The sequence below is a fragment of the Dendrobates tinctorius genome, unplaced genomic scaffold (assembly GCF_039654945.1).
Source record: "Dendrobates tinctorius isolate UK_male_01 unplaced genomic scaffold, ASM3965494v1 ptg000079l, whole genome shotgun sequence".
Taxonomy (NCBI): domain Eukaryota; kingdom Metazoa; phylum Chordata; class Amphibia; order Anura; family Dendrobatidae; genus Dendrobates; species Dendrobates tinctorius.
In genome coordinates, this window is record NW_027361747.1 from 16912599 (window position 1) to 16927845 (window position 15247).

General features: G+C 45.9%; 1 protein-coding gene across 1 annotated transcript; it reads left to right on the plus strand.

Annotated features, from left to right (window-relative positions):
• Positions 1-1011: 1011 nt before the first annotated feature.
• Positions 1012-15026, plus strand: SRD5A3 (steroid 5 alpha-reductase 3). Its single transcript, XM_073583554.1, has 5 exons — positions 1012-1374; positions 3107-3258; positions 11206-11397; positions 14002-14130; positions 14391-15026. The coding sequence occupies exons 1-5, from the start codon at positions 1160-1162 to the stop codon at positions 14648-14650; spliced, it is 948 nt and encodes a 315-aa protein (XP_073439655.1). The 5' UTR covers positions 1012-1159; the 3' UTR covers positions 14651-15026.
• The last annotated feature ends 221 nt before the right edge of the window (positions 15027-15247 follow it).

The window sequence follows — 15247 nt, forward strand, 5'->3', positions numbered from 1 at the left end:
TTTTGTATGGAGCATCTTATGAAACCCATCATGAACTTTATGGAGCATCTTATAGGGCCCATTTTATTTTTGAAATTTACCAGTAGCTTCGGAATTTTCCACCCTAGGCTTATACGCGAGTCAGTAAGTTTTCCCAGTTTTTTGTGACAAAATTAGGGGGGTCAGCTTATACACGGGTCGGCTTATACACGAGTATATACGGTACATTACTGCGGGTGCTGTGGCCAACGCTGTCTTGGGGGCCCGCCGGCCCGGTGTATGTAGTGTAGGGGATCCGGTGGAAAAAAATGTACACTATGATTTCGCAGCCCACGCTGCATTTCTGTGCCTGCTGTGCTGAGCGAAGCACATATTGGGCCCGCCTCCCTGCCTGCAGCCAGTGTATTGCTTCAGTTCAGTCCCGCCCCTTCCCTGAGCCGTCGCTGTCTATTAGCTCTTTGCAGAGCTGCCTGCCGCATGGACCTCTGGGAAATGTAGTTCCTGGAGGTCGGTTTGCGCGGAGGAAGGCAGCCAGCCCTCACTGTCTCAGCTTAAGTAATGCCAGGCCAGCCACTCAGCCAACTCTAGTATGCATTATCGGTAAGAGGGTGCGTCTTGAAGGGGGCGTGTCTTTGAGGGGGCCCCGTTTAAAAGTTTGCCCAATCAGTTCTAGTTACGCCCCTGCCGTCACCTTATATGGTGGTACAGGATGGGGAGCCCTCGCCTTATGTGGTTGGACAAGCTAGAGCCCCCCCACTTTATGTGGTGGTACTGTCCGGCAGTCCCTCACCATATGATGTGGTAGTGGCTGTCGACCCCTCACTTTTTGACGTGGTACTAGCGGGAGACCCCTCGCCTTATGTGATGGTACATGCCAGTGAACCGCACATTACAGGGAGACTCAGGCAATTGTAGACACCAATCAGTTCAGAGTTAACTCCAGCTGTACAAATAAAACTGTATTGTGATTGGTTGATAATGGATAACGGGTGAAACTCGTATAGTAACGCTGTGCGAGCCCCCTCAGGCAGGGCATGCCGGGAGTTGCAGTCCAATACCAGCTGTGCAGCGTCAACCGCAGCACACACTCCTGCACGGCATAGAGGTGGAGGGGGCGGAGCGCAGGCGGATATGTTAGGTTAGAAATCCCGGCAGCGCCGAGGTGACAGGACAGTCGGCCATGTTGCTCCTCCCCGGGACCGGGTTCAGCCTGGTGGCCGGCTTCTGGTCCCTCTTAGACGTGGTCTTCCTGTTGGCGCTCTTCTTACATCTGATCGGGGACTGCAGCAGCCAGCGCGTCGGCCTGTGCAGCGTCTTCCAGGATCTCATCCGCTATGGGAAGACTAAGCTGCGTGCGCGGCCCGCGTGGCTGTGCTGGTTCGACCTGCCTAAGAGGTAAACTACGGTCACGTGTTGGGTCGTTGTTGTCCGTAGCAACCAATCAGGTTGCGACTTTCACCTGTAATGTGATTGGTTACTGTCCACGTTCTGTCTGGACTCTTTTGCCACCTGGCAGCATTGCATGCTGGAACTTGTAGTTCTACCCCACGTGCTCAGACTACAGCTGTGTGTGTGTATACACACACACACACACACACACACCTGCCTATCATCATTACTGTCTATAATGGTCCCCTGAAGCACAGTGCTGCTTTCTCCCCCATTACACATTGGGGGTGTCATGTACAACTAACCGACCAGACTCTTTTTTTTTTTAAATATTTTTTCAGGAAGCAGGTTTTCTTTTAGGTGTCTGGGCTCCTGGGCCGCCACCGTCTCCCCCTTGGTGTTGTGGCTCCTGGGCGGCCCACTGCGCATGCTGGCTGGTTAAGTTTCTCAGCGTCTCGGCCTCACTTATTGAATCAGTGTTTTCCATTAATGTCTGTGAGCCAGAACTTCAGCACTTGTGACCGTCCTGGTTTTGTCTTACAACTATCAACATAACATGTGAGTGTGTGGCCCGAGGCTCAGCCGTGGGTTGGGTTCAAACGGCCGGATTTCCGGTTACACTGAGCGCTGTAACCACAACTGTACACTGACAGCTCACCACACACACTGTGCCCAGCAGGCTGTCACTCACTGTGCCGGGTAATAATAAGCTTTATATAGCGCTATCATATTCCGCAGCGCTTTACAGTTTGCACACATCATCGCTGTCCCCATCGGTGCTCACAATCTAAACTCCCTATCAGTATGTCTCTGGAATGTGGGAGGAAATTCACACAAACACAGGGAGAACATACAAACTCCTTGCAGATGTTGTCCTTGGTGGGATTTGAACCCAGGACTCCAGCGCTGCAGTGCTAACCACTGAGCCACCATGCTGCCCCTGAACTGCCCCAATGACTGGAAGTGAGCGGCCGCAGGAAGGATAAGAGTACATTTTCTCCCTGTAGGCCCGACTCATTACGATATTATTTGCACCTGTTTTTGGTGTTTTGAACCCTTTTTTACGTGTTTGCCTTTTTTCTTTGTGCACCTCTCTGAGCGGAGATTAGCGAGGCATGTGTACACGGCCCTGTAGAATAACATTTCTCCGTGTGTGATCCGATACACTCTCATTTTACTCTGAAAATGCGGCCATGTGCACGAGGCCTTAGATGTGGTGTGCAAATGAGGCATTGCAATCAGTTGCCCATGTAAATGTTCTTACTGTGTTGTTGCAGTATCTGCAAAGGCTTTAACTTCAAAAAGGTGACCCTGTGCAGTTGTTGCAAGAATGACAGACAATCTAATGTGTGTTGGCTTTGTGATGAAAGGAGGCGCAGGCTTGTTGCAGTTTAACATGTGCAATTATTTATTCATGTGCGACTTACTGAGACCCCGTGCCCCCCACACTGTATAGTTGTGCTGCCCACAACTATTGGAGGTGTAGCCGCATTTATGTAAAGGCCAAATACTTCGACACATCAGGAATCTCGCACCCCCCTACTGTACTTTCACTTGCCACATAGTTTTCTAGGGGTACTACCTATATTGGTGCTATACACGTATCTACAACATGAGGGGTACTGACATTAGTAGATTTATTGTCTGTGGAGTGACCCGTATAGGTGCAACATCCGTCTGATGGCCAGATTAGAGGAGACGCTGGTCACATTTATTTATATCACTTTTTTTTTCCCAGGTGGTTTTGGCATTTCTATTTCTTGTCTGTAATCTGGAATGGGGCACTGCTGGGACTTCTTGTGCGCTCCTCACTGCTCAGTGTCCAATTACCACAATGGATGCAGCTGTTACTTAACTTTTTCCACAAGGACTCCAATCAAAAGATATCGGGTGAGTGCACTGTGTTGCATTTCCTTCTTAAACTTGCTTACATAAGGAATCCTAAGGCAATGCACCTGCAAAAGGGCATTAATAAAGAGGATCTGGACAGTCCACATTGTCCGTGGAGGAGGGATAGAACAGTAGCCACCATTACTTATTAGTTGTCCTTACCAAATAGTTTAGATTTGCAGAAGTCTGAAACTTGTATCTATAAGGCCATTTCCACAAGGGTTGTTTGGCTAAAAAAGCCACTACATAAGCATGTTGTATTTGCACATAGGACTTATCTGCTTGTTGTAGGAATACAGATTTTTTTTTTTTCCTGCCTTACAAAGTGCGAAATCCGTGGCATAAATTGATTTGCTGCAGTTTTCACATCCACACTGCTGGTGAATCTATCCTGCGGATTTTTAGATAAGATTTAAAAAAAAAAAAAAAAAATTCTTTAATCTGTAGCGCTGCTGCAGTAGATTTTGGACATATACGCCATATGTGGCTATATCTGTACAGAACAAGTTCTGACTGGCAAACATGTCACGATCGCGCCTATCCTTAAAAAGCCAACCCTCAACCCAACCGCTTTGTCCAGCTATCGCCCAATATCACTGCTCCTGTTCGGTTCCAAACTCCTGGAGCTGCACGTCCACCCTGAACTTTCCTCCCACCTATCATCTAACTTGCTCTTTGACAATCTACAATCTGGTTTTACCCTTCGCCACGACAGCACCCACTGGAGGTATCGGATCCGCCCCATTGGAACAGGAAACCCTACAGAGAGATAAAAGGGGGCGGTCCGCCTTTCCTCCTCAGTTTTGGTTTCCTGTTCCAGGGGAACCTCAGGAAGAACCCTTCAGTTACATACCTGGGCCAGTGCACGCCACCTGTGCAGTTTCCGTGAGAACGGCAGGGGCTGCGGTTCAGAAGCGGCGTCGGGGGAGTTTCCGTTAGACGGCTCCCTCCTAGTCTGATGAGCGGATTTAAGTGATGACCGGGTCCGGGTAGGGCCGCCCGGTCTCACTCTGGAGCGCGTCGGGCAGCATAATCAGTGGCGACTCCGGGACCAGGAAAAGCCTCCTCTGCAGAATGGGTAAGAGCGCCAGTGGCGAAGAAGAAGAAAAAAAAAAAAAAATCCTAGCAGCGGTGGCGGCAGCGGGCTGAGAGACGCGGACCCGTGTGCAGAGCGGGGCCTGCGCATGCGCCACCCGATGCAAGTGCTCCAAGCCCCGGAAGTAATGAATGAACTTCCGGGGCATGATGGCTGAGACAGGGCGCCCACAAGCGCGACTGCGCAAGTGCGAGGGAGCCCGGAGGACTTCCGGGCCAGAGAAGAAAAAAAAAAAAAGGGAGGCCCTATTTAAGCAGAAGCTGCAGAGCAGGGGGCGATGAATCATGTCATCGCCAGGAGACGTGCACACTCCAGCAGGGGGCAGTACCTCCCGGGACCGTGCTGCCAAAGGATCCACAGACACCGCTCGTAGGAATGACGAATCAAGATCCAGGACGGGGTCTCAGCCAACTGATCCGGTACCTTAAGCTTCATGGGTGAGTGTGCAAAGATATGCTCTGCCTATTAAGCTGACACCCTCCTTCTTTTTCCTTTCTCTCGCCATGTCTCCCCCTCTTCTTAGACGAAGAAAAAAGAAAAATCTGAATACAAAGAATGCGCTTTATGCGCCCAACCTCTCCCTGACTCCTACCCCAAGAAGCTCTGTAAACAGTGCACTAGGGAGACTAGACAGGGAGCCGCAGTGTCATCAAAAGACATACGGACCATAATTAGAGAGGAGCTACAGGCTATCGCCCGTGCTAGTACTCCCTCAGAAACTAGGAGCAAAAAACAAGTGACCCTCAGCTCAGATTCAGAGGAGGAACAAGAGATGGTCTCTGACTCCTCACTCATGTCATCATCAGAGATTGAGGGACGATCATGCTTTCCCCTGCATAGCGTGGAAAACCTGGTCAAATCAGAAACACTATGGGGTGTGAGGAGACAAAGGGCGCCCAAACCACGCAAGACATAATGTTTGCAGGTTTGGCAGAGAGAAAAAGGAGAGCCTTTCCAGTAATACCGGCAATTAAGGCCCTAATAAAGAGAGAATGGGAAAAACATGATCAAAGAAGTTTCTCCCATCGGCCTCAAAAAGGAAATATTCATTTAGCGACGATGAGCTACTAAAATGGACAAAAGTTCCAAAAGTTGATGCTGCTGTAGCCTCCACCTCTAAACGATCTATTCTTCCGGTAGAGGATGCGGGCTTACTGTCCGACCCACTAGACCGGAAAGCGGAGTTGTCGTTAAAAAGGTCTTGGGAGACTACTACGGGCATTTTTAAGGCAGCAGTGGCTAGCACATGCACCGCCAGGTCAATGCTCGTATGGATTGACCAATTGGACCAACAAATCGAGCAGAAGGTGTCCAGGGAAAAACTATGAGCCGCTATTCCATTAATTAGAGGAGCAGCAGCCTTCATGGCCGATGCATCGGCAGACACCCTACAACTAGCAGCAAGATCGGCAGGTCTAGTAAACAGCGCCAGGCGGGCACTATGGATGAAAAGCTGGAAGGGGGACGCACAAGCAAAATCTAAGATCTGCGCGATCCCGTGCGAGGGTGAGTTTCTCTCTGGGAAAGCCCTAGACGACATACTCGCCAAAGGAAGGAAGAAGGCTTTTCCTGATTCTTCTATCCCTTTTCTACAGGAGAACCTTTAAAAGGCGACCGTTTGGGAAAAGGAGGCAAACGGATAGATCAACTAGATTGCCCGCAAAGGAGGAGAAGCAAAAGGGTAGCATGTTTAGAGGTTCAACATTCCAAAAAGAAAGCAAATACTGAACAATCAGGCCCTCCAGTAGGGGGTAGATTGAACATTTTTTTTTTTTTTCAAAATGGGAAGCGATAACTTCAAGCCCATGGATTCTTAATATAATCAAAGAAGGAATGAAATTAGAATTCCTTCATATTCCCCACGACTCATTTATTATAACCCGCCTTAACTCAGCAATACAGCAAAAAGCCCTCGAAATGGAAATTAGGAGTCTACTATCCAAGGCGGTCTTAGTAAACGTCCCAGAGGGACAAGAGGGTAGAGGGTTCTACTCTCCTTTATTTTTAGTTCCCAAATCCGATGGTACGTTTAGAACCATCATAAATCTAAAAAAGCTTAAGTTTATTAAAAATTATAAATTTTTAAAATGGAATCCATTAGATCCACCATTAAATCTCTCTCTCTCTCTCTCTCTCTCTCTCTCTCTCTCTCTCTCTCTCTCTCTCTCTCTCTCTCTCTCTCTCTCTCTCTCTCTCTCTCTCTCTCTCTCTCTCTCTCTCTCTCTCTCTCTCTCCAGTTAGACTATACAACCCAGAGATGTCTACTCCCTCAGGTAAAAAATAAGGTTGAGGCAGCGATGGACAGACCACGCATGTCTCTGAGAGAGGCAATGTCGCTATTGGGATCGCTCACTTCTTATGCCCCGGCAGTTCAGTGGGCCCAATATCACATCAGCACACTGCAACATCAGATCCTCCAAGAGGACAGACGACACAGCAGTCACCTCGAGAACAAGATAAGACTTCCTGAGATAGGGTTGACTACTCTAGAATGGTGACTAGATAGTAATCATTTATCCACGGGAGTTCCATGGGTAATATTGCCATCCCATATCCTAACGACCGACGCTAGCCCCCACGGATGGGGAGCCCATATGTGGAATAGCTTCTGTCAGGGAAGATGGAGTAGGGAGGAACTGCAGTACTCATCTAATTTAAAGGAGCTAACGGCAGTACATTATGCTTTGTCATTTTCTTCCACAGCTCCAGCAGAAGCATGTCAGGATCTTATCAGACAACACCACCACAGTGGCGTACGTAAACAGACAGGGAGGCACTCGATCAGAGACTCTGTCTTCTGCAGCAAGAATCTTAAACTTAGCCGAAAATTATTGTCCCTTTCTGCCCTTCATATCAAGGGAAATAACAAGAAGCAGACTTCTTAAGTCGACACATAATTCGGCAAGGAGAGTGGTGCCTAAATCACCAAATTTTCAAGGACATAGTAGCCCTATGGGGACAACCGGGCGAGGGTAATTTTAATAGCACCTTTCTGGCCCAAGAGACCATGGTTCTCATGGCAACGAACCATGTCGGCGTCAGATCCTTGGGTTCTCCCTTCGATTCCCAACCTACTCTCCCAGGGCCCTTTTTTTTTTTTTTTTTTTTTTTTCTTTTCACCCCCAAGTTGACAGCTTACACTTGACGACGTGGAATTTGAAGGGCAGCTACTAAAATCAAGAGGGTTTTCCGAAATGCTAATTGCTACACTCCTACAGAGCAAGAAGCAGTCCACTACTCAGATTTATACGAGAATATGGAAAAAATTTCTGCAATTCCATACAACCCCTCATACCACAGAAATCCTGATAGTTCCTATCTTGGAATTTCTACAAAAAGGGAAAGATTTAGGTCTGGCAGTAAATGCGCTGAAGGTCCAAGTGTCTGGGGTACTTTATGGCCATAACATAGCAGGGAATAAGTGTGTGTCACGATTTATTACAGCTTGTGAACGAACGGCCCCTGTTCACATACCTACAATCCCTCCATGGGACTTAAACTTGGTCTTAGACGCCCTAACGGAAGCCCCCTTTGAACCAATAGACACGATATCTCTAAAATACCTGTCACTCAAGACAGCCCTCTTAGTAGCTCTAACATCCGCCAGGAGAGTTAGCGACATCCAGGCCCTATCCATAGACCCACCCGTTTTTCAGACATACCAGGATAGGTTGATATTGAAACCAGACCCCTCATACCTTCCTATGGTATCGACAAAATTCTATAGATCTCAAGAAATACTCCTCCCGACCTTCTTTAGTGATCCCTCCACTCCTGAAGAACAGAAATTCCACACCTTGGACGTTAGAAGAACTGTCTTAAAATACATTGAGAGATCCAGGAGCTGGAGGCAGTGTAGGGCTCTGTTCATATCTTTTCAGGGCTGTAAAAAGGGTACGGAGTCACAAAGAGCACCTTATCCCGGTGGATCAGGGATGCCATCTGATTAGCCTACTCTGCGAGAAGTGAAGACCCTCCAGAAATTATCAGAGCACATTCTACCAGAGCAACGGCATCCTCCTGGGCCGAGAGGGGAGACGTCCCAATCGAAACATATGTAAGGCGGCAATTTGGTCAACCCCTTCTACCTTCTATAATCACTAGACTTGACCTTTCATCAACTTCTGACCTAAGCTTTTGCAGGACTGTCCTTGGCACGGTGGTCCACCCAGGTGATGGTCTCTGGAATCTCTCCAGTGGGTGCTGTCGTGGCGAAGGGTAAAAAGCCGGATTACTTAGCGGTAATGCTCTTTTAATGAGTCCACGACAGCACCCACTCACTTCCCTCCCTATCAAGATGATGATAACCATAAATACACCACAAATTAAAGTGTATGTCCTAAAAGTAAATAAGTTAAACTTAGAAATGCAAGAACATTGCCTAACTCTTGGCAGTCCTCCTGATACTCTGAAATACAACTGAGGAGGAAAGGCGGACCGCCCACTTTTATCTCTGTAGGGTTTCCTGTTCCATTGGGGGCGGATCCGATACCTCCAGTGGGTGCTGTCGTGGACTCATTAAAAGAGCATTACCGGTAAGTAATCCGGCTCTTCCGTCCCCATCACTCCACTGAGACAGCCCTGATCAAAATTACTAACAACCTACTAATGGACAATACTCTCTACTCCTCCTTCTAGACCTGTCCTCTACTTTCGACACAGTTTACCACTTCCTCCCACTACAGATCCTCTCCTCCTTTGGCATCAAAAACCTTGCCCTATCCTAGATCTCCTCATACCGTTCCAACCTCACACTACCTCCTCATCCTACCCTCTCTCTGTTGGAGTCCCCTAAGGCTATGTTCTAGGACCCCTACTTTTCTCAATCTATACACTTGGCCTGGGGCAACTCGTAAAGTCCCATGGATTCCAGTACCACCCTTATGCTGATGACACTCAGATCTACCTCTCTGGCCCAGACGTCACCTCTGCTCTCCATAATCCCGGAGTGTCTATGGCTATGTGCACACACTGCGGTTTTGGCTGCAGCGGTTCTGCAGACAGTGTACAGTAGCATGTTATCCTATGGGATTTACATTCTGCTGTGCACATGCTGCGGATTTTTAACTGCGGAAAAGCTGCGGTTTTGAATCCGCAGAAAGAAATGACATGTCAATTCTTTTCTGCGGATTCTGCTGCGGTTTACCATCTCCTCCATTGTAGAGATAATAAACCGCAGGTAAAACCGCAGGTCGTTTTACCTGCGGTTCCGCAGATAAAAAATCCGCAAACCAATCCGCAGCGTGTGCACATAGCCTAACAGTCATATCCTTCTTCTCCTCCCGCTCCCTCAAACTCAATGATTACACGTAAATTAGAACAATATAACATTTCTGTACCAAATAAATTAGTGCAAGGTTAATTAAATAAGATCAGAAAAGGGGGGTCAATATAAACCACAATTAGTGTATCACAAAATGATCTGGTCAGTAAACTAAAATGGCATCAGTGATGTAGATAAATGATGATTTTGATATGTAAGCTGTTTTTTGGTATGCACCTGTTCAGACTAGTTCTAGATGTGCTGTCAGTTTTCTGTCATCTGTGTGCTAGCCTTCTGACTGAGCACTTTGCCCTTCACCATGCTGTGATTTTAATTCCATCCATTCACATTTGGTTCTGACCTTCCTATAAATATAGGCTTTACCAAGTTATTAGCCAGAGGTAAGTGTTCACATTAGGCAGTCAGGTCAGGGACCCATTCGATTTTGAGATCACCTTGACGTTGGTGAATGGGCTCACGTTTTTTGGCCAAATTTTGTGCTAAGTATCTCATGTGTTTATCCTAAATTTCAAAAGCCATTCCGCTCTTCACACTACTTGTATTTCACATTGATACGCCTTAATGCAATTGAGTGCAACCATTTCCTAATTTTGCTAAATGATATATAATTAATAAAAGCCAAACAGCGTAGCTGTTAATGAAGTGACGGTGCTTAAATCACTTGAAGCTACAAACTGTGGTATGCTAGTAAATATATACAAAGATGTAAAAGAATAAACGGTGTCCATACATCAGTCTTACAAAGTGCCAAATGAACCTCGTCAGAGCTCGGGTGAAACGCGCGTCGGGTAGCTGCAGTGTATGTGGGGTTTGTATCAGTTGGTCAGCTCATTCATTTGGCTCTTTGTAATACTGATGTATGGACACTATTTATCATTTTAGATCTCTTATGTGTATTTATTCACTAACATACCATAGTATGTAGCTTCTTGAGTAATCTAAGCACCATCACTTAACCAAATAGCGTAGCTCACAGATTTAGTAATTTAATTATATCATTTATCTATATCACTGATGCTATTTTAGTTAACTGACCATGTCATTTTTGTTTATATTGACCTTGCGCTAATTTATTTGGTATAGACATGTGTTGTAATCATTATATACATTTCTATACATCTGTTTATTTTTCCCCAATATATATTTAGCGCCATTTATTCCATGTCTCTTTACATGTGAAAATATATAATCTAGAGTTACTACTTCCAGTGGATACACACCGCTAGGTGTAATCAATTACATGTTTTGACCAATACAAGTTTGATTAGAGAAACCGGCCTGACAGGTTCCCGGTACTAAGCAGAAAGTTGACCAGCTCACCTGAAGCAGCTTGTGGCATGTGGAAGCACTGAACTCGTGTAATCTCACGTGCACATAATGATAAAAGGGAAGGAATGCTCCAGCTTCCAAAATTTATTGATCAAACTCTAACAAGTGTCATGATAAAACGGTAGTCTCGCTGTGGGGCACATACTTGGGAACTATACGTGGATGTTTGCCACCCTGTGTACAACGGCTGATTTTGGTACTGAAGGTTTTTCATTTCCGCCCTTACAATGTGTTCTAGATGGAGAGCTGTCTTCTCTTATGGCTCTGTCCTTGCTGTGGCTGCACAGTCTCAGACGGTTACTTGAGTGTCTATATGTGAGCGTCTTCTCCGGCGGCGTCATCCATCTTGCTCAGTATTGTCTTGGAATTGGCTACTATCTCCTCCTTGGAATAACTGTACTCGATCATGCCGAGTTGGATTACAAGAAGGGTGAGTGTGAAAAATGTATTGTCAATTTTCAATATTTTAGATGTGAGCTTCAAGGGGGGAGGAAAGGGCAGTTTTAGGGTAGAAAACTGTTTGTGTGTTGATAAATCTTCCCTGTTACATATGATGCATATGAAGAGGGGACGCTGTAAGGGTAGAGCCAGAATTGTGGGCCATCGGTTAGCGGAGCCTTGCCTTTGTGGCCCTAATGTAAGAACCATCACCTGCCCCTACTCAGCTTTGCATGAAGTCCAATAGTAAAGGCTGTCCTCCTCTTGGTGCTCAGGAGTGCACCACACTTCAGCCTAACTGCTTCCTACGCGCCGAAAGGAGTTTGCTTCTGAAGATGCTCAGATCAGCGGCATGGTCGCATTGCTGATCCAGGCTGAGCGCTCTCCCATGTTTCATCAGAGCTAGCCTTGTGACTGTTGCATCTCGCTGTCCGTCCAGCATCAAAGCTGCAATTACAAGCGCCTGCTTCTTGCCTAGTAAACCATCTCATACTCTGCAGGAGTGACCAGTTACTTGGGTAACAAGCGTCAAGCTATAGAATTAAAAATTCCTCTCTTCTTGAACGGAGATTTAAGAGGTAAACTGCAGCGGTGCTTGTTTTTAACACTTTGCAGTTATACCCACTTAACCACATGAAACTTTAACTGCCTACAAACAAAAAACTCGGACTTGCGTAACAGCAACCGATGAAGAGAACAAGGAGGGGAGATAAAAAAAAAAAAATCAATTTTAATTTAACACATTAATGAAATCATATATATAAAAAAAAACCTGTAAAAGAGCAGAGTGCCCAGAAGGGCTGTATACCACCAATAATATATAGGAGATGGAAGTATGACTATGCTTTATATTGTAATAAATTACAAATACCCAGCGCAAAACTTAATCAAGACTCCTGCCCCTAAGTTGGTCTAGATCCAGGCTAGTTGTAAAAGTCTATGGTGGAAAAAAACAAAAATTGTGTAGTTTTCTTATATAATACATTTAAATAGTAGGAGGATATAAACCCTAAATGACTCAATAAGAAATGTAAAAGGCAAAAAGGGAGACCAGGACGAATATAAGGACCATATAGGTAATGAGCATATAAATATATATAAGCGTAGTATATAGTACCTTGGTCAGGAACAGGAGTGTAGATGGATGGCGCTTCCCCCTCACCCCAACGCACGTTTCGCCGTATGTAGCTTCTTGAATGATTTAAGCACTGTCACTTTACTAAATCTATGAGCTCTATCTATGTGCTCATTACCTATATGATGTTTTTTCTATGTATGATTTTATTAATGTGTTATAAAATCAATTTTTATTTCTCACCTCCTGGTTCTCTTCATCAACTGCTGTTGTGTAAGTCCGAGTAAGGCTGTGTGCCCACGATGCGATTTTTAAGCGTTTTTGCCACGATTTTCGGCGCAAAATCGCGGCGAAAACGTTTAAAAATCATGTACAGAACGCCCCCCATGCATTTCTATGGCATTCAGCACATGCTGTGCTAATGCTGCGCTTTTTTTCCTGCGGCGGAATCGCATTGTGGAAAAAATCGCAGCATGCTCATTCTTTTGTGCGGAATCGCAAAGAATTGCCGCGATTCCGCACCCATAGGAATGCATGAGAATCGCTTACTTCCCGCATGTGGCTATGCCCACCATGCGCGAAGTTAAGCGTCTCATGTGCGGTTGGTACCCACGGTGTGGAGGAGAGGAGACTGTCCTCCAATAGTAAAAAGCTGGTCACACTTGTCAAACACTATGTTCAATGAGTGTGACCAACCTGTCAATCACTTTCCAAGCGATGATTCAAATCGCTTGGAAAGTGCTTGAATATCGCACGCGAAAATCGCGATCATAAAAAAACACGCGATTTCTGGGAAGGAGTCCGGTTTTTAGTGTCCGGAATAAAACGCTACATGGGCCCATAGCCTTATTGTTTGTGTACTGTGGTATGAAGTGGCAGTCTCACTATAAACAGACAACATTTGATAAACTATTTAACCCCTGCCTGTCCCATACTTGCTGTCTTACCGACTTGGCACCTGTTTCATAATGTTGCAAACTTTGAAAATGTATGAAGAAGTGTAAAAAAAAAAAAAAAGTCTTGTGACGAAATAGCGCTGTGCAGGCGTCATGCAGCTGCTGGGTCGTGTACTTGGTTCCCTTTTTTGTGTGTTGGATGAGTGGAACAAGTTATTTATTAAAGGGGTTGTCAAGTCAAAACTGACAAGTCTCCAGTCACTCTGTATAACTGTGGAGTTATGAATTTTCCCCCTCACTTTCCAAGCAGACACACAGTGTGAGTGGCGGGAATTTGCCGGTGTTAAGCCCGGGTATTTCTGTGCAGCTGACCGCTCCGGTCCAGTTATTGAGACTTGTGCGAGTTTCTCGCAAGTGTGACCCCGACCCCCCCCCTGGCCTTATACACACGCCGGGCCAGTGGGTGCGGCGGCGCTCCATACACGTAAGGTTGGGTTGTGCAGATGTTAAGAGGCGTCTTGTCCCTGCACATAACATACATTGTAGTATCTCTTTCAGATAATATATCATGATGCCTTCTACGTACATCCCTGAACCCCCCCATAATGATTCTCTACTTTTGCAGTCACTGTTCCCAGTCTCGTACTACAGCTGCGCTGGTTCCACATCTTTGGGTGTCTTCTTTATATCTGGGCATCTTTGCATCAGAACAGATGTCATATGATTCTCGCTGGACTCAGGAAGGATAAATCTGGTAAGTGAAATACTAATTTAATGTCTGGGCCTCACCTAGATCAGATCATGGCACTTCTAACCATTAGACCCTGCGCTCACTTGCTCCTGCGGCATCTAAGAGGTTAGACAGTCGGGTGTTGATCTAGGGCAGCTGAAACCCAGTTTTCCCGCATGAGATGTAAGATCAGTCACATGTGAACAAACCCTTACTGGTCTCCGACTATCCCTGATAACCTTGAGGGACATTGCTATGACGCATTTTGCTCTTTTCTGTTGCAGGGAAGGTTGTGACCATGCAGCACGTGATGCCGTCTGGAGACTGGTTTGAGAACGTGTCCTGCCCGCACTACTTTGCTGAACTGCTGATTTACATTTCCATTGCCTTCCTCTTTGGACTAACACATCTGACTTGGTGGCTGCAAGTTTTGTTTGTTTTATTTAACCAGTCGTTGGCTGCTGTTTTATGCCATGAGTTTTATCTTCAGAAATTTGATTCGTACCCCACTAACAGAAAAGCATTTATACCATTTGTGTTTTAATGACGGACATAGCACGTCTGGAGCGGTGTCAGGTCTCACGTTCGCTCATCACTATTAATCATCATTGTCCTTATAGGAGAATATGTAGACAGCTCTTCGGATCTCTGGTTTTCGTAAATGCTTGCATTTCCAATAAAATGAGAAATTTGTATAAACTGCCAACTGGATGTTACCGTGCCCCTGCTCCACACGATGTAGGGACTGGTAAGGATGTGTAAGCATTTATTAACGCAGAGTGTTTTCTCAGGGTGGTCAGCACAAATATTGTAAAGGTTTTCGGTGTAATAGAAATTGCAATTGTTGGGGGGGGTGTTCACTTTTTTTTGTACTGCAATTTTAATGTCTCATCACCAACATTAAATACATGTTTACTAGAGAGATATGTGCGCTCTGTATTCAAGGAAAATAAAAAGTGAATGATTGATTGTTCCATAGTGATAGAACTGGAAGCCAAAAGTTCTGGGGATTGTTAGAGACGATCAGTCTTCACAGCATTAGGCCGGGATCCATTAGAGTATGGCAGCCAATGATTCTCTGTGCTGCGAGTGGGAGCCGAGTGTCAGTGCTCTGTGCTCCCGTCCTCTCCCATTGGATCAC